At 46.1% G+C, this 20,534-nt stretch overlaps 1 protein-coding gene across 1 annotated transcript in view; it reads right to left on the bottom strand.

The window, feature by feature from the left end:
- The window catches only part of LOC143955529 (uncharacterized), a 171,775-nt gene that overhangs the window by 83,985 nt on the left and 67,256 nt on the right, over positions 1-20,534 (bottom strand). Inside the window, exon 5 of the mRNA XM_077465574.1 lies at positions 14,922-15,128. Within this exon, the coding sequence (XP_077321700.1) occupies positions 14,922-15,128 (207 nt within the window). The remainder of the gene's footprint in view (positions 1-14,921; positions 15,129-20,534) is intronic.

The following is a 20,534-nucleotide window of genomic DNA, read 5'->3' as shown; positions in this document are numbered from 1 at the left end:
ATAACTTGCAGGTTCCCAAGAATTCTCTTCAGCAGAATACCCCTTCCACTTAATTAGAAACTGAATTGTCCTACCTCTCCGACGACAGTCAAGGATAGACTCAACTTCGAATTCAGTTTCATCACCAACCTGAACCGGAGGCGGGGGCACTTCTTCTCTCCCTGAAAAAGGACTGAAGATGACACGTTTAAGAAGAGAAACATGAAACAAAACACAGGATGGATTCTGAAAGATTTAGGCAAAACAAGTTTGAATGCTACAGGGTTAATTTCACGTTTAATCTCAAAAGCACCCAGGAATTTAGGTCCCAACTTCCGGGATGGACATGACAGTTTAAGATTCGCTGCTGAGAGCCACACTTTGTCCCCTATCTTAAAGGTAGGGTTAACTCTCTTCCTTTTGTCATAATGTCTCTTTTACTCTTCCTGAGCCTTCTTCATGGTATCCTGAAGCATTTGATAATTTGCTTGAATGAGGTTTACTCTATCTTGAACTGCCGGGACGGTGGATTCAGGAATGGTATTAGGTAAAAATGAAGGATGGAATCCGTAATTTGCCCAAAAAGGTGATTGGCTGGTAGAGGCGTGCACTGAGTTGTTATAAGCAAATTCCGCACAAGGTAGCAAGGAGACCCAATCATCCTGGGAAAAAGAACAGAAGCATCGTAAATATTGTTCAAGCGTCTGGTTGGTTCTTTCAGTTTGACCGTTACTCTGTGGATGATAGGCCGAGGATAAACATATTCTAATTGACAGTAACTTACAGAGCTCTTTCCAAAACCTGGAGGTAAACTGTACCCCTCTATCCGATACAATGCTGTCAGGTACTCCATGTAATCGGACAATTTCTTTTATAAAAGTTTTTGCTGTATCCAAGGCAGAGGGGGTCCCTTTCATCGGCAAAAAATGTGCCATCTTGGATAAACGGTCCACCACCACCAAGATGGTCGTATACTCTTCTGAGAGAGGTAACTCCTCAATGAAATCCATGGAGATTTCTTTCCAAGGCTTTTCCGGGACTGGCAGCGGCCTTAACAGGCCCCAGGATCTGGCGTTAGACCCTTTGTTACGCTGGCAGGTTGTACAGGAGTCAACGTACTTTTTACAGTCTGATCTTAGGGTAGGCCACCATAAGGACCGCTGCACAAGGTCAATTGTCTTCTGGACTCCAAAGTGGCCAGCTAGTTGATGGTCATGAAAGGTCTTTAATACGAGTAACCTGGCTTGCTGGGGAACAAAAATCTTACCCTGATGCCATAGAAGCCCTTCTTGGCTTCTCAGGGAAGAAACTTCAGTTTCCATACACTGGCTAGAGGCCTGCACAATTGAAGCTCTTAGATCCGGTTGGATTAGTAGGAAATTTTGGGGAGACAAAATTGTACTGGGTGGGATTCCTTCCGGGGTATCTGGGAACATTCGGGACAAAGCATCTGCTTTGCCATTCTTTGATCCTGGGCGATAGGTTACATGGAAATTGAACCTCGAGAAGAATAAAGCCCATCGGGCCTGTCGGGGTCTTAGACGTTTGGCCGTGCGGAGGTATTCTACGTTTTTATGATCGGTAAAAACCAGAATGGGGTGAGCGGCACCCTCCAGGAGATACCTCCACTCTTCGAGGGCGGTTTTGATTGCCAGAAGTTCCCGATCCCCTACATCGTAGTTTTTCTCCGGGGAGCTCATTTTTCGTGAGAAAAAAGCTACGGGATGCAGTAATGCCTTGGGGCCTTGACGTTGGGATAGAATCGCCCCTGTGGCCACCTCTGAGGCGTCAACTTCCAGCACGTAGGGTAAGGCGGGATCTGGATGCTGCAGAATTGGTGCCGTAGTGAAGAGGGTCTTGAGCTGGTCAAAGGCGGACTGCGCTGCTGAGGACCAATGGAACTTGGTATGTTGACGAGTGGTCTGAGTAATGGGTGCTACAATGGTGGAGAAGTTCCTTATGAATCTTCGGTAGAAGTTTGCAAACCCAATAAATCTCTGAACACCCTTCTTGTCAGAAGGAGCGGGCCAGTCTAGGATAGACTTCACCTTCTGGGGGTCCATGGTAATTCCACCTGTGGTGATGATGAGTCCCAAGAATTGAATGGATTCTTTTTCAAAATCGCACTTCTTGGCCTTGACGAATAATCCATGTGTCCTAAGGATACATAATACTTTCTTAACGTGTATTCTGTGAAGTTCCAGAGTGGTCGAAAAAATAAGAATGTCGTCAAGATAAGCGACAACAAAGTGGTCTAAATGCTCCCGGAAGATGTCGTTAATGAAGTGCTGAAAGGTTGCCGGGGCATTGCACAATCCGAAAGGCATGACTAAATATTCAAAATGCCCAAATCTCGTTCTGAATGCCGTCTTCCACTCGTCCCCCTCCCGGATACGGACAAGGTTGTAAGCTCCACGTAAATCAAGTTTGGTGAAAATACGTGAAGTGTGGAATCTTTGGAAAAGTTCGGGGATGAGCGGAAGTGGGTAGCGGTTCTTAAGGGTGATATTATTTAATTCCCTGTAGTCCACACATGGTCTTAAAGTCTTGTCCTTCTTTTCTACGAAGAAGATGCCTGCACCAGCAGGGGATGAAGAGGGACGAATGAATCCTTTTGCCATGTTCTCGTCTATATATTGTCTCAGGGCCTCAAGTTCAGTTTCAGAAAGAGGAAATATCCGGCCAAAGGGAATGGGAGCTCCCGGTAATAACTCGATGGGGTAATCATAGGGGCGATGTGGAGGTAAGATATCTGCCTTCTTCTTGTCTAACACATCTTTGAATTCCTGGTAAGCTGCTGGTATGTTAGGAACTGGACTGGGTATGGGTTGTACGGTCAAACAACTGGACAAGTCTCTAGATTCGGAATCCAGACAATGTTGCTGGCAGTAGGCGGAAGTAAAGGATATCTCCTTCTTGAGCCAATCAATCCGAGGGTTGTGTGCCTGCAGCCATGGAATTCCTAGGATGACGGGAAACATAGGGGAACACAGGACATCAAACTTAAGAAATTCCCGATGACCCGAATCTGTGGTCGTTAGGATGGGTATTGTCTCCCTGGTGACATGGCCAGAGCTAGGTAAGGAGCCATCGGCCAGACGGACAGTCAATCTTTGTTTCTTGAGAAGAAGTGGAAGAGCAAGACTCTTAGCTAGGGTTAAATCCAGAAAACAGCTACAGGCCCCGGAATCAAGTATTGCCTGTAGATGAACTCCTTTGCCTGCCACCATCAACGTGACAGGAAGGGTGATATGGGCCGAAGCTGGCTTCGTTACTTGGAGGTGAAAAGGAGTACAGAGAATTGGTTTACTTGGTCTTGTGGGGCAGTTGTTTATGAAATGTCCTGATTCCCCACAATAGAAATAAAGGTGTGCCTGTCGGCGACGAAGTCTTTCTTCAGAGGTTAAGGAGGGATGGAACAGGCCATTCGGAACAGAATTTGCCATCGGGCAGACCGAAGGTGGAGCCTGGATAGGATAAAGAGTCCGAGCGCATTCAGACTGGCGTTCCCGTAGACGCCTATCAAGCTGGATAGTAAGTTGGATAAGATCCTCAAGTGTTGGGGGAACCTCTAATCTGGCTAGCTCGTCTTTGAGGACTTCAGACAACCCCACCCGGTATTGATATTTTAGAGCCGATTCATTCCAGCCGGAATCTGTAGACCATGTACGGAACTCCACTGTGTAGTCCTCTGCAGGCCGCTCACCCTGGCGAAGGGAGTACAAAGTTGCTTCAGCTGTTGTTGTCCGTAAGGGGTCATCATATAGGCGTGCCATAGCTTGGAAAAACTGGTCCAAAGTATTAATGAAAGGGCTGCATTGCTCCAGTAGGCCATGGGCCCACGTCTGGGGATCGTCCCTCAATAGGGAAATGGTAAAACCCACTTTGGTCATTTCAGAAGCAAAAGTCTGAGGTTGCAGGGAGAAGTATAAATAACATGAGTTCTTGAAAGATCTAAATTTTTTTCGGTCCCCATGAAAGCACTCTGGGGCTGGAACTCGTGGCTCTGGAGAGGTTGCGATTATGGTAGCAGAACCTTGGCCGGAGGGGATGGGCGACTCAGGAGAGTGCTGCAGATGTTTCTTGAGCCAGAGATACCTTTCTTGGAGTTCCTCAATAGCTGGGGTAAGGGCCATGACGTCCTGTAGAATGGCCTCCATTGGGGAATCACCTCTGTCGGCCTCTGACATGGCTGGATTATACTGTCAGAATCTAGGGGGAGGCCGAGATGCTGAGAGGGCTCCCCTTGCGGCCGAGTGCAGCACAACCCTGAAGATGACACAGGGATGCAGTGCCCACAGTAGCACAGGTTGCCTGGTAGCAGCAGCAGATGAAGGAGCTGAGTAAACAAGTCCCCGGAGGCAACTGTGCAAGGAAGTTCAGGAGAGAGATAACAGAAGTCCAATAGCAGGGTCAAGGCCAGGCTGAGGGTCAAACACGGAAGATCAGTCCTGAGGTCGGAGCAACGGGTCCTGAGCTGAAGACCGGAGAGCAGGAGCCAAGCCAAGCCGAGGTCGGGTGCAGTTAGCAGACAAGGGACGTCGGGTACAAGCCAGAGGTAGGAGCCAGGAGAACAACAGAAGCAGGTCAAACAAGCCGAGTCGGTACACAGGAGATCAGACAGCAGGAATCATGGACACAGGTACACAGGAGAAGCTGACGATAATCCAGCGATGCGGCACTGTCAGGTGAACTTTTAAATAGGCAAGGTGCCTAGGTCATGTCGTGTGCGCGCCATAGCGTTCGTACGCCTACGATGTGTAACGTTATGCGTTCATATCACACCGCGTACTCGCACTCGATCAGACGCAACGTCGGGCGTTCGTCTAGGAACCACATTGCGCCTCCGTGTGCGCTGACGCGCGTTAACACGAACGTACCTCGCGAGGTTGCGCCTATTTCCCTGACAGGGTTAAGTTGGAGCGGAGATAGAGTGGAGGAGAGCAAGCAGGGGCGGTGTTGGGCTAGGAGGAGGAGCTGATATAAATAGGAGGCATGGCTAAGGAACGGGAGCAGAGGGGGCAGAACAGAGAGGAAGAAGTTTAGAGAGGAAGCTGTTAGGACTGCGCACGCTGGTTTTTCCCGGGCCTATACTGCAGCGTTGTATGGCGGCCTTATCTTTTGCAGCAGCGATGGCGGACATCAACAGGCTATTAGTGGACTTGCGCACAGCAGCGGCCACGAAGGGATCCGAGTGGGGGGCGGCGGGGGGGACTGACATCTCCCACGCGCTAGGAGGGAGGGGTTTTCTGAGGGTTTCCGGATTCCCTGCTCGTTGACGGTGATTCCCCCGATGGCGCGGAATTTTAAGTCAGCTTTATTGAACCCGGGGGTGGTCAGAGAAGCTTTGGGGCGCATGGGCGTCCCCTTCTCCGAGAAGCCTCTACCTGAGCTTGTCGTGTCCCCGTTGGGGGTTGTACCCAAAAAGGAGTTTTGGCTGATCCATCACCTTTCGTTTCCGAAAGGTGGGTCGGTGAATGATGCCATTGACCCAGAGGCTTGTTCGGTTTCGTACACTTCATTTGATGCGACAGTAGGATGGGTCAGACACTATGGTCATGGGGCGCTCATGGCAAAGTCGGACATTGAGTCGGCGTTTTGGCTGTTGCCGGTGCACCCGGAGAGTTTTCACTTCTTGGGTTGTTACTGGCGGGAGCAATTTTATGTGGATCAATGTTTGCCCATTGGCTGTTCCATCTCCTGCGCCCTGTTTGAACTGTTTAGCTCGTTCTTGGAATGGGTGGTGAGAGATGTGTCTGGTTTGGACTCGGTAATTCATTATCTGGACAACTTCCTGGTGGTGGGTCCCCCGTCCAGCAACGTGTGTGCGATCCTCTTGGCTACGTTGCAGCACGTTGCAGAGCGGTTTGGGGTCCTGCTGTCGGCAGAGAAGACGGAGGGCCCGACGATTGTGATTAGTTTCTTGGGGATTGAGATTGATACCATTGCGATGGAGTGCAGATTGCCAAGGGACAAGGTGGACGGGCTTAAAGTGGACATCCGGGAATTAATGGGGCTACGGAAGGTGCAATTTCGGAAGTTACAATCGGTCTTGGGCAAGTTGAACTTTGCGTGCCGCATTATCCTGATGGGCAGGATTTTTTGCCGACGGCTGTCGGAGACCACGGCGGGAGTGCAGGTCGTTTTATCTGACTCACAAGGGAACTGAAGGAAGATCTGAGAGTGTGGGCTACGTTCCTGGCTACGTACAACGGACGATCGTTTTGGATGGCGGGGCCGGTGAGTAACGGCGACTTGGAACTGTTCACTGATGCGGCGGGATCGACTGGGTTTGGGGCATTTTTCCGAGGCCACTGGAGTGTGGAAGCCTGGCCGGAATCCTGGGTGGGCGCAGGCTTTACAAAGAATCTGGTCCTCTTGGAATTGTTTCCGGTGGTGGTGGCCATGGAAATCTGGGGATCCGCGTGTCAGAATTTGAAGATCAGATTGAATTGTGACAACATGGGGGTGGTTCAGGCGATTAACCGCATTTCCGCGTCGTCCCGACCGGTGATTCTGTTGTTGCATCATTTGGTTCTGAGATGTTTACAGCTAAACATTTTCTTGTATGCGGTACACATCCCGGGCATTGATAATAATCTGTCTGACTCCTTATCTCGGTTCCAGTGGCAGAGGTTCAGGAGTTGGCACCGGCCGCGGAGATGGACGGGACACCTTGCCCAGCTTGGCTTTGGGAGATTGCGTTGGAGTCGCCGCGGGATGGATCAGGAGGTCGGTGAGCGGATCCATGTGGGCTGCATATACCAAGGTTTGGGGGGAATGGCTGGGTTTTACACGGCTGGCGTGCGCCGAGCTGGGGGCTTCAGAATGGGGTTTGTTGGTGCTGTATTTTGTCACAAGACAGATGGAGAAGAAAGGGTCAGTTTCGGCTATCGAGCGGAAGCTAATGGCCTTGGTCTTCTGGTTTAAATTAAAGGGGGAGCGTGATTTTACTAAGGACTTTTGGGTGCGTCAGGCGATGAAAGGGTATAGGAAATGTTACCGTCAGCAGGACACGCAAAGACCGGTGTCTTTTTCGGTTTTGATCCAGATTTGCGATCAGTTGGGCGCGGTGTGCGTTTCCGCATACGAGGTGTTACTGTTTAGGGTGGCTTTTTCGGTGGCGTTTTTTTTTTTTGGAGCTTTTTTCGAGTGGGCGAACTGGTCAGCCCGGCAAAACGGGTTGCCGGGGGGGGGGGCTGTCAATGCAGGATGTGTCTGTGGGGGAAGATAGGTTGGTACAAAACTGACCAAGCGGGCAGAGGGGTGGATGTACAGCTGTTCACTTTTCCGGGGTCTCTCTGGTTTGTCCTGTATAGGTGGTCCGGGAGTTTAATGGGGTACGCCTAAGGGGGATGGGACCTTGGTTGTTACATCAGGATGGGTCGTTCCTGTCACTATTTCAATTTGTGGCTGTTTTTCGAAAATGCCTCGAGGCCGCGGGACTTAGGAGTTCACAGTTTGCCTCACACTCCTTTCGCATCGGGGCGGCTACTGAAGCCGCTAGGTGTGGGCTGGATGAGGCGGCGGTGAAGAGGATTGGGAGATGGGAGTCACGACGGTTTAGGTCCATATGTGCATCCGCACTTGCTGTAGACTGGTGTTTATAAAAAATTAAAATAAAAAAAAAGAACACAATGGTAAACCATGGGGAGATACGAGGGGATTATATGTTACGGGTGTTGCTTTGGTTATGTCATTACAGATGGAGGTCAAACATGCCTCGTCTGGATTCTTGGGCATTCATACGTCTTTTGGGGAGCCAGGAGAGCGGATTTCAGGCCAGACGGCAGGCAATTGGGGATTCCCCCGGAGGGAGGCGTGTATTCGATGGTTGGGCATTACCGTGATGGGTTGGAGTAGGGTGGTACCGGAGGCTCAGCAATACACTGGTATTGATTGGCCACCAGATGTGTTGGTCATTCATGCCGGAGGGAATGATTTGGGGGCTTTCACGCCGGAGAGAATGATTTGGGGGTTAGAACCACGAGGGATCTTATCGCGGACGTGAAAGGCAAAGACTTTTCCGGGAATAATACTGGTGTGGTCTGATATAGTTGCTCGGACGTCGTGGCGGATGGCTCGTTCAGGTTCTTCGCGTCAACAAAGCACGGATAAAAGTCAACAAAGTTGTGGGGAGATTTTTTTTTAAGCGTAATGGAGGTTTGCTTATTCGACACATGGAGTTGGAGAAGGATGTGGGTCTGTACCTGAGAGGGGGATGGGGTACACCTTTCAGCAGTGGGGATTGACTTATGGGCTTTGGGCCTTCACGACGGGATTCAGAGGGCCCTGAGGGTGTGGAGGGGCCCTTAAGGCTAAGGTGTCAATCTTTGCGGGCTGTGGCGGGGGTCTTTTGGTCTTTGATGGTGGCAAGTGAACTGATGTAAAAGAATGGTGGGGGGGGGGCTCATAGGTGGTATGTGCTCCCCCCCCCCCTTTTTGGTGTATCCCAGCGGAAGGGTAGGCTGGCATAAGGAAATGGTTGCACTGCGGGAAGGGGGTTGTCTCCGGGCTGATAAAACGGCCAGAGGCCGGTTATGGTAAAGTTGGTCCCGCAGTGTACTGGTGGAAATGTGTTTAAGTGGAAAGGTAACAAAATCGGGTGCTGTCAAAGACCAATTGACCGGGAGAAAACTCAGGTTACATCGATGATTTCACACACAAATTATACTTCACATCAAATCCAGACAAAACACAAATAAAATGAAAAACAACGAAAAAAAGAAGAAAAAAACAAAAAAACTGAACAATGAAAAACACGACATACGAGGCTGAATTCACAAAGCTTTAACAAAGCAGATGCGGAAATTTGCTATTTCGGATAATTTGTAACTTTGTATAAATTTGTATTCCTTACGCTCACTAACAGCCAAATTTGAAAGGAAATTCCAATACCTAGAATTTAATAGTTAGTTATAGTCAAGTTATTAATTAATGATTATTTCAGATTTTAGAATTTTCGGGTTTTCAAATTTCCGTTTTTTTTTTTTTTAATTTCCATTTTTTTTTTTTAACCACTTGCTTACTGGGCACCTAACCCTCCCCCGCCCCGCCCCCCCCCTTCCTGCCCAGACCAATTTTCAGCTTTGAGCTCTGTCACTCTTTGAATGACAATTGTGCGGTTATACAACACTGTACCCAAATAAAAATTTTATAATTTTTTTTTCCACAAATAGGGCTTTCTTTTGGTGGTATTTAATCACCTCTGGGTTTTTTATTTTTTGTTTAAAAAACTAAGAAAGACCGAATTATAAAAAAATAAAAAATTAATTTTGCAAACAGGTAATTTTTCTCCTTCATTGATGTACGCTGATTAAGTTGCACTGATAAGGTGACACTGATGGGCACGGATAAGGCGGCACCGATGGGCACTAATGGGCATCACTGATAGGTGGCATTGGTGGGCGGCACTGATGAGCACTGAGAGGTGGCACTGAAGGGAATTAATAGGTGGCAATGAAAAGCACTAATAGCTGGCACTGATGTGGGGAAGTGATGGGCACTAATTGGTGGCAGTGATGGGCACTGGTAGGTGGCAATATTGGGCAGCACTGATAGGTGTCATTGGTGGGCACTGAAGGGCATTGATAGGTGACACTGAAGGGCACTAATGGGTGGCAGTGATGGGCACTGATTGGCACCACTGGTGGGCATTAATTGGTGGCACTGATTTCTAGCACTTATGTACTGGTGGACACTGGTGGGCACTGGCAGGTCTGGACCGATGTCCCTTCAACAGAAGCCGGTGATCGGCTTTTTTTTTTCTCCTTGCACTGTCAGCGTGAGGAGAAAATAAAACTGATTACCGATCTTCTGTTTACATCACGTGATCAGCTGTCATTGGCTGACAGCTGATCACGTGGTAAGGGGCTGGGATCGGATCTGTGATCACCTGAGTCTCATTGCCTCTGGGTGATCACAGCGCGTGCCGCACGTGCCCTGCAGGGGGCCGTGGAGAGCCTGGGTGGCATCTATAGACGTACTCCAGGCAAAGCAGATCCGAGCCGTAGCCGTCATTCAGCTATAGCGCGGATCGGAAAGGGGTTCATTTCCGGGGTTTTTTCCGGACTTTTCTAATTTACGTATTTTTTTTTTTTCTAATTTACGCATATTTGGAAAAGTTCATCAAATAGGTTTTCGTTAATTCGGATATTTCCCAAATTAAAAAAAAAAAATTGTCAAAGTTCGTAAAAAAAAAAAAAAAAAAATTAAAACCTCAAGAGCACACTCACTGCTAATATAGAACCTAGGGCCTACTGCGCACATGCACAGCACCCCAACATCCGTCCACCACCATCTTCCTTTCTTTTATTTTTTTCAAAAAGTTTTTTTTTCGAAAAGTTTTTATTGAGATAAATAAAAAAAAAACGTAAAAAATAATAATAGCGTTTGTAAGAACATATTACAGAGTAACCATCTTCCATTCTTTGTAGTCCTCTATATATATATATATATATATATATATATATATATATATATATATACCTCCATCATTGTGGTGGAAAAAAAATCAAGTCACCCACGTCTGTACATTTTGCGCCAAAAGTTTCTTATTGAACGGTTCAGGTTTATTTTCTTGGTATAAAACCTCAAATACAGGTAACTCCGCCCATTTACAGTGTTCATTCCTGTAGAGGATGATTTCGGAGACGTAATATGGCTGGAACTACGGGAGGGAAATGTGTGCTCCATTGTGCTCTATTGTGCTCCATTGTGCTCCATTGTACTCCATTGTGCTCCATTGTACTCCATTGTGCTCCATTGTGCTCCATTGTACTCCATTGTACTCCATTGTACTCCATTGTGCTCCATTGTGCTCTATTGTGCTCCATTGTGCTCCATTGTGCTCCATTGTGCTCCATTGTACTCCATTGTGCTCCATTGTACTCCATTGTGCTCCATTGTACTCCATTGTGCTCCATTGTACTCCATTGTGCTCCATTGTACTCCATTGTGCTCCATTGTGCTCCATTGTACTCTCTTGTTATTCAATTTATAAGACTGATATTATCTTTATTATACAGCGGACTCGTTTCCTCATTACAGATTATGTCGCAGTTAGAGGAGGCTCATCCCACCGTTTGGAGTCTCCGAGAAAACAACAGAAGAAGCCTACAGAAATCTCCTCCTAAAAGCTCCACCTGTAAATAAAACCAGGAATTTGGCCAGGATTCACCCCATTATAAACTCTTTTTTTATTATATTTTATTATAATATTTTATAATATTTTTATTATATGGTTGGTCATCGGTGTTCCTTATTCTGATGTCTACGAAGGCTTGTCTGGTCGCAATAGCCTTTTCCGCATTCCAAACAGGAAAAGGGTCGCTCTCCCGTATGAACTCCCTGGTGCTTAAGAAGGAACCCTTGGTCTGAAAAACATTTTCCGCACTCGGAACAGGAAAAGGGACGCTCGCCCGTGTGAGTTCTCTGGTGCTTGTGGAGGCATCTTTTACTAGAAAGAGACTTCCCGCACTCTAAACAGTCATAGGGGCGCTCCCCCGTATGAGTCCTCTCGTGTTTCCGAAGGCTTCCCTTTTCAGAAAAAGACTTTCCGCACTCCGAGCAGCTGAAGGGGCGCTCGCCCGTGTGAATCCTCTGGTGTATAACGAGGTTTTCTTTCGTGGAAAAACATTTTCCGCACTCCGAGCAAGAAAAGGGGCGCACGCCCGTATGTATTCTCTGGTGTTTCGCGAGGTTTTGTTTCGTGGGAAAGCCTTTTCCGCACTCGGAACAGGAATAAGGAAGTTCGCTCGCGTGTGTTTTCTGGTGTTTGTGAAGGTTTCGTTTTTCGGAAAAACATTTCCCGCACTCTGGGCAAGGAAAGGGACGCTCACCGGTGTGAGTTCGAAGGTGTATACGGAGGTGTTGTTTCTCATAAAAACATTTTCCGCACTCGGAGCAGGAAAAGGGACGCTCGCCAGTGTGTGTTCGCTGGTGTATACGAAGGTTTTGTTTTTTAGCGAAACTTTTTCCGCACTCTGAACATGAATAAGAACTCTCAGGCTTGTGAGGTTTCTTTTGGTTAACAAGTGCATTTTGCTTAGTGAATGGTTTCCCACACACCAAACATGACAGGGAGCTCCCTCCTGTGTGAGCGCCCTCATGGGTTGAAGAGCATTTCTGGGGATTGGATGGATCTGTTGATCTGTAAATACTGTGAGAACTTAGATGGACATGTGAAGTCATAGTATGGGATTTATCAGAAGGTTCCTCAGGATTAGAAGGATCCATTAAATTTAGGTGGACATCTGAGGTCATAGTATGGGATTTATCAGAAGATTCCTCAGGTTTAGAAGGATCCATTGATCTTGGATAGATACCTGAAGTCATAGTATGGGATTTATCAGAAGGTTCCTCAGAATGAGAAGGATCCATTGATCTTAAATGGACATCTGAAGTCATAGTATGGGACTTATTAGAAGGATCCATGGATCTTAGGTGGACATCTGAAGCCATAGGATGGGATTTATCAGAAGGTTCCTCAGGATTAGAAGGATCCATTGATCTGACCAAATAGTAAAATGTTACTTTTGTAGGAGATTTTGCACCACTACCCGGAGACGTAATATGACTTCTCTCCAATGTATTGATCTCTGAACGATACCGTCCATCTGTTGGAAGGAAATTATAAAAATATATTATGTTTGTTTTTATACACCTTGTAGTCTGGAGACATATATATATATATCAGTTCAACATAAACTTTCTCAGAGCTCTGGAACTGAATGGAGAACAATCCTAACAGCAAACTATAAATACAAACCAGACCAGATGGTACAACCCAAATCATACTAGGCAACATTATTTGTGCACAATTATATCGTTATGATGAAATAAACCTTTCACATGGAGTACAGTATCTCCTCCTCATTTGTTGGGAACATGACGTTATATTGAGGAATGGAGATGGACCTTTCATATGGTGTACAGTATCTCCTCCTCATTTGTTGGGAACATGACGTTATATTGAGGAATGGAGATGGACCTTTCATATGGTGTACAGTATCTCCTCCTCATTTGTTGGGAACATGACGTTATATTGGGGAATGGAGATGGACCTTTCATATGGTGTACAGTATCTCCTCCTCATTTGTTGGGAACATGACGTTATATTGAGGAATGGAGATGGACCTTTCATATGGTGTACAGTATCTCCTCCTCATTTGTTGGGAACATGACGTCATGTTGAGGAATGGAGATGGACCTTTCATATGGTGTACAGTATCTCCTCCTCATTTGTTGGGAACATGACGCTATATTGAGGAATGGAGATGGATCTTTCATATGGTGTACAGTATCTCCTCCTCATTTGTTGGGAACATGACGTCATGTTGAGGAATGGAGATGGACCTTTCATATGGTGTACAGTATCTCCTCCTCATTTGTTGGGAACATGACGTTATATTGAGGAATGGAGATGGACCTTTCATATGGTGTACAGTATCTCCTCCTCATTTGTTGGGAACATGACGTTATATTGAGGAATGGAGATGGACCTTTCATATGGTGTACAGTATCTCCTCCTCATTTGTTGGGAACATGACGTTATATTGAGGAATGGAGATGGACCTTTCATATGGTGTACAGTATCTCCTCCTCATTTGTTGGGAACATGACGTTATATTGAGGAATGGAGATGGACCTTTCATATGGTGTACAGTATCTCCTCCTCATTTGTTGGGAACATGACGTTATATTGAGGAATGGAGATGGACCTTTCATATGGTGTACAGTATCTCCTCCTCATTTGTTGGGAACATGACGTCATGTTGAGGAATGGAGATGGACCTTTCATATGGTGTACAGTATCTCCTCCTCATTTGTTGGGAACATGACGCTATATTGAGGAATGGAGATGGATCTTTCATATGGTGTACAGTATCTCCTCCTCATTTGTTGGGAACATGACGTCATGTTGAGGAATGGAGATGGACCTTTCATATGGTAGACAGTGCTTCCACCGCAGTTGTTGGCAACATGAGGTTGTATGGAAGTATGGAGGAGACCCTTTTATATGGTGTACAATAGGGATGAGGTTCAGGTTTGGGGCAATGCAGGCTTTGCTTCAAACTCTAGTCCTTCATGGTTTACTTTACAAAATAAGCAAACCAAGCAGCCAGATTTGTCACGTTCGCCTGCCCTCTGGCTCTGGTCACTTACTTGGTGGTGATATTGCTATTGCCACTGAATGACAACTTGACACTGGGTAGGGCAATAAGCATCATTGGATCCTAGGACACTGGGATGGTGTGCAATATATCCCCACCTAATTTTTGAATCACAACACTGAGGAATGACATGGACCTTTTCATGAAATAGCAAACAATTGGTAAAACGAAAGCAGAAAATCAAAACAGTTAAAAAAATAAATAAATAAATTATTGACAAAATAAGCAAACCAACCATGGCACACTGGGTGATTTCATATGGACATTGGTGTCTTGGTTATTGAAAGGAATGGAAATAGACCTTCCTTCAAACTCTTTGTTGGAATGATTACATTATACAGAAGAATGAAAATAGACCTTTGTCATGTTGGTCCAGCAGTAAATGTTTGCTTCCAGTTACACTGACTCTGGATCTTGTTCCGTCAGCACATGGGTGCGAACTGGTTCTCAAGAAGCATGGCTTTGAATTATAGCGGCATTTGTGGAAAAATAAAGTAAAATGTGATCAGTTTCTGCTCATTACTCACTTGAGCCGATAATCAGAGAAGATTCCTCCTTTTCCTTCTTCATACTCTGCTGATCACCCATCACAACACACGTCTCCTCTTCTTCCTCCTTCACCTCGGCTTTTATATCAATGAGTTCCTCACCCTAAAACCACAAAATGATAAAAAGGAACATCCTCAGCTGAGCACTAATCCCCGGAGATGATGATCTCATACAATTTGGAGTCATTTTTCAGGTCGTAGATGCTCCAACGCCACCTACCTGATGATGGTGGGGGATGGTGTGATCTTCCTGTGTGGAATTCTGGGAATACAGAGGACGGGGACATCTCTCTGGTGGGTTCCTGATATTAGGCGGCTCCAGCATATCCTTGTGTCCTTTTGAAAACTCCTCCATCACTCCATACTCCTCATCCTCCTCTTTATACTCTTCTTTAACATCAATATTATCATCCCCGAGGTTTCCACTCTGAATATGTATTAAAAAACACACTGTAAAAAACATAATTGTTTAAAAATATTCACAAGGGATTGTTCCTCATCTACCTGATGATGGTGGGGGATGGTGTGATCTTTCTGTATGGAATCCCGGGAATACAGAGGACGGGGACATCTCTCTGGTGGGCTCCAATTACTGGATCCATCTATCTGATGATGGTGGGGGATGGTGTGACCTTCCTGTGTGGAATCCCGGGAATACAGAGGACGGGGACATCTCTCTGGTGGGTTCCCATTACTGGATCCATCTGTAGGAAACACACACACTGACTGAATACATTGTTTCTATGTGTTTATCAGATGATGGGGGATCTAGGTGGAGCCTCCGTACTGCTCTCTCCTTTACAATAAAGTCTCCTCTTACCCGGTGATGTGAGGGGCGGCTGATTCTCCATCATGACGTCCTTGTAGAGATCCTTGTGTCCTTCTAAAGATGGATCATGGGATTGGTAGCTGTTTTTCAAGTGCTCAGATTTCCTCTTCACTACTTCATTTATCCTATGCAAAATTAAATTATCACTAAGTACATTCCCAGAATCCTCCTCACCTACCTGGTCAGGTTTAATACCCTCCAGCTGTGTCTGTCCGCCCCATACTGGTACTATTTCATGTCCATTAAAGTATGCAGTAAACAGATATGTGTTTGTATTTTGAGTAGAGTCGGGACTGGCCAGAGAGGGATTCATTTGATGCAGTTGGTCAGCTTGAACACGTATTACAAGATTAACCACTTGCCGACCGCCGCACGCCGATGTACGTCGGCAGAATGGCACGGGCAGGCATAAGCACATACATGTACGTGATTTGCCTCCCGCGGGTCGGGGGCCCGATCGGGCCCCCGCCCGGTGCCTGCGGCGGTCGGTTTTCGTTCGGGAGCGATCCCGGACGAGGGGACGGCCATTCATTCATGGCCACCCCCTCGCGATCGCTCCCGACGAATGGAAATCCCCGGTGACATCACTTCCTCTCCTGTAATGTAAACACAGGAGAGGAAGTGATGTATTCTCTCCTCCGTGTCGGTATTTTTCGTTCCGACACGGAGGAGAGCGGATCAGTGAGTTGCACCAACACATCCCACACACAGTAGAACATGCCAGGCACACTCACACCCCCCCTTTACCCCCCGATCACCCCCCCAATTACCCCTGCCCCCCAGTCACAGTGACACCAATGTCATTTTATTTTTTTTTTTTTATTTTTTTGCATTGGTGTCATTTGTGACTGTAATAACTGTTAGGGCAGTTAGGGTTAGCCCCCTTTAGTTCTAATGTACCCCCCTAACCCCCCCAATAAAGGTTTAACCCCGTGATCACCCCCCGTCGCCAGTGTCACTAAGGCTGGGTTCACATTGCAGCGGTTTATGAGAACGAATGTGATTCGCACCGCACTGCAGTGCAAATCACATCCGATCTCTGTGCGATTCGAGTTCAGCCATTCGCCGCACCCGCCGCACCCGCCACACCCGCCGCACCCGCCGCAAATTCGCACGGGACCCTTTTTTTGGCCCGCAGCAGAATCGGATCGCATGGGTGTTCACACCATGCGATCCGAGTTTGCAGATCGCACTGCGATATGCGAACTGATCTGGGGGTGTCAGTAACATTTCACTGACACTCCCAGCAGTTCGCATAGGGCAGTGTGAACTGCCGCCGGGAGGCATGCGATGCGGGAACCCGCCGCGGATTCGCGGCGTTTCCGCATCGCTCCAGTGTGAACCCAGCCTAATAAGCGATCATTTTTCTGATCGCCATATTAGTGTCACAGGTGACGCTAGTTAGGCAGGTAGGTATTTAGGTTCGCCGCAGCTTTTTATAGCGCTAGGGACCCCCATATACTACCGCATAAAGCCCCCTGATTGCCCCCTAGTTAACCCTTTCACCAGTGATCACCATATAACTGTTACAGGTGACGCTGGTTGGTTAGTTATTTTTTTATAGTTTCAGGGCACCCGCCATTTATTACCTAATAAAGGTTTAACCCCCTGATCACCCGGCAGGTGTCATTTGTGACTAATAACTGTTAGGGCAGTTAGGGTTAGCCCCCTTTAGTTCTAAGGTACCCCCCTAACCCCCCCAATAAAGGTTTAACCCCGTGATCACCCCCCGTCGCCAGTGTCACTAAGGCTGGGTTCACATTGCAGCGGTTTATGAGAACGGATGTGATTCGCACCGCACTGCAGTGCAAATCACATCCGATCTCTGTGCGATTCGAGTTCAGCTATACAGATAGTATGGCTGAATTCGTGTCGCACCCGCCGCACCCGCCGCAAACTCGCACGGGACCCTTTTTTTGGTCCGCAGCAGAATCGGATCGCATGGGTGTTCACACCATGCGATCCAAGTTTGCAGATCGCACTGCGATATGCGAACTGATCTGGGGGTGTCATTAACATTTCACTGACACTCCCAGCAGTTCGCATAGGGCAGTGTGAACTGCCGCCGGGAGGCATGCGATGCGGGAACCCGCCGCGCATTCGTGGCGTTCCCGCATCGCTCCAGTGTGAACCCAGCCTAATAAGCGATCGTTTTTCTGATCGCTGTATTAGTGTCACAGGTGACGCTAGTTAGGCAGGTAGGTATTTAGGTTCGCCGCAGCTTTTTATAGCGCCAGGGACCCCCATATACTACCGCATAAAGCCCCCTGATTGCCCCCTAGTTAACCCTTTCACCAGTGATCACCATATAACTGTTACAGGTGACGCTGGTTGGTTAGTTATTTTTTTATAGTTTCAGGGCACCCGCCATTTATTACCTAGTCTCACTAGTGTACCCCTAAATTTAGGGGTGTCTACTTTCTAAAATGGGGTCATTTGGGGGGGGGGGTTTGTGCCATCTTGGCATTTTATGGCCTTCAAAACTGTAACGCCCTTAGAAAGCCTGAAGGCGGTGCTTGGTTTTTGGGGCCCCGTACGCGGCTAGGCTCCCAAAAAGTCCCACATATGTGGTATCCCCGTACTCAGGAGAAGCAGCAGAATTTATTTTGGGGTGTCATTTCACATATGCCCATGGCATGCGTGAGCAATATATCATTTAGTGACAACTTTGTGAAAAAAAAAAAAAGTTTGTAATTTTCCCGCAACTTGTGGCAAAATATAAAATATTCCATGGACTCAACATGCCTCTCAGCAAATAGCTTGGGGTGTCTACTTTCTAAAATGGGGTCATTTGTGGGGGTTTTGTGCCATCTTGGCATTTTATGGCCTTCAAAACTGTAATAGGTAGTGAGAAGTGAACTCAAAAAATTACGCCCTTAGAAAGCCTGAAGGCGGTGCTTGGTTTTTGGGGCCCCGTACGCGGCTAGGCTCCCAAAAAGTCCCACATATGTGGTATCCCCGTACTCAGGAGAAGCAGCAGAATTTATTTTGGGGTGTCATTTCACATATGCCCATGGCATGCGTGAGCAATATATCATTTAGTGACAACTTTGTGAAAAAAAAAAAAAAAAAAAAAAAAGTTTGTAATTTTCCCGCAACTTGTGGCAAAATATAAAATATTCCATGGACTCAACATGCCTCTCAGCAAATAGCTTGGGGTGTCTACTTTCTAAAATGGGGTCATTTGTGGGGGTTTTGTGCCATCTTGGCATTTTATGGCCTTCAAAACTGTAATAGGTAGTGAGGCGTGAAATCAAAAATTTACGCCCTTAGAAAGCCTGAAGGCGGTGCTTGGTTTTCGGGGCCCTGTACGCGGCTAGGCTCCCAAAAAGTCCCACATATGTGGTATCCCCGTACTCAGGAGAAGCAGCAGAATTTATTTTGGGGTGTCATTTCACATACGCCCATAGCATGTGTGAGCAATATATCATTTAGTGACAACTTTGTGTAAAAAAAAAAAAAAAATTTTTTTTTTGTCATTATTCAATCGCTTGAGGCAAAAAAATAAAATATTCAATGGGCTCAACATGCCTCTTATCAATTTCCTTAGGGGGTCTACTTTCCAAAATGGGGTCATTTGGGGGGGTTTTGTACTGCCCTGTCATTTTAGCACCTCAAGAAATGAGATAGGCAGTCGTAAACTAAAAGCTGCGTAAATTCCAGAAAACGTACCTTAGTTTGTAGATGTGACAACTTTTGCGCAAACCAATAAATATACAATTATTGACTTTTTTTTTACCAAAGACATGTGGCTGAATACATTTTGGCCTAAATGTATGACTAAAATTGAGTTTATTGGATTTTTCTAATAACAAAAAGTAGAAAATATCATTTTTTTTCAAAATTTGCGGTCTTTTTACGTTTATATCGCAAAAAATAAAAATCGCAGAGGCAATCAAATACCATCAAAAGAAAGCTCTATTTGTAGGAAGAAAAGGACGCAAATTTTGTTTGGGTACAACATTGCATGACCGCGCAATTACCAGTTAAAGCAGCGCAGTGCCAAAGTGTAAAAAGACCTCTGGTCATTTACCAGCAAAATGGTCCGGTCTGAAGGTGGTTAAAAAATTCACAAAATATAGAAATATTTAAACGTGTATAACAGTGTGCAGAGCATTCATCTAGAATTTTCATAATATACTTTCATTCACTTGACATTGGTCGGTATCTATTCTTATCTATGTGGTCATTTGATCTATCCGGTCTATAAACCAGAGGCTCTGGATGGACAGTTGGATAAATAGTTCTATATTTAGGATGTATCCGGTCTATAAACCAGAGGCTCTGGATGGACAGTTGGATAGATGGTTCTATATTTAGGATGTATCCGGTCTGTAAACCAGAGGCTCTGGATGGACAGTTGGATAAATGGCTCTATATTTAGGATGTATCTGGACACATATTATAATATAACTCCAATATACAGGATGTGATATGTCTGTAGTAGTGGATGTTGGAGATAAAAGATGTCACAGTGACTATGGAGGAAGAGGACGGACATGACAGGGGGGGGGGGTTACCGGGTGTAAATAGAAAATAATATCTTATTACCTCCTCTGTGTAATCCAGCGACATCTCCTTCTTCACCTCGTTCGTCTCTCTTAGAACTTCCTGTTTTTCCTTTTATATCGCCTTGTCTTTTTCTTACATCACTTCCTGTTTCTACTTTACATCACTTCCTGTCTGAGTATTCCACGCGTAATAAGTGATATCGCCATCTTGTGGTGGTTTTAATAACTGCATCCTACGTTATGTCTTAATATTTTGTCGTCTGTAGCTCATTCTTCAGTTTTATTGCACACATTACGACACACGCACATCATAGTTTAGTTAAAACTGAATCAATAAAGGGATTTTATCTGTATTTTTACATGCTCTGCAGGCTCCTGATGTGTTTTGGCTCTAGAGCTTTTTTTTTCATTTCTTTTTTTCTTTGCCACTTTTAAAATCTGCATTTTGGACTAGAAATATTAAAAATGTAATATAAAATAATAATAATAATAT

This window comes from Lithobates pipiens, unplaced genomic scaffold (assembly GCF_037356315.1).
Source record: "Lithobates pipiens isolate NorthernLeopardFrog02 unplaced genomic scaffold, aLitPip1_a1.2 Scaffold_35, whole genome shotgun sequence".
Lineage (NCBI taxonomy): Eukaryota > Metazoa > Chordata > Amphibia > Anura > Ranidae > Lithobates > Lithobates pipiens.
The sequence above is the reverse complement of the archived record's forward strand: the minus strand, read 5'-3'. Positions and strand labels throughout refer to the sequence as shown.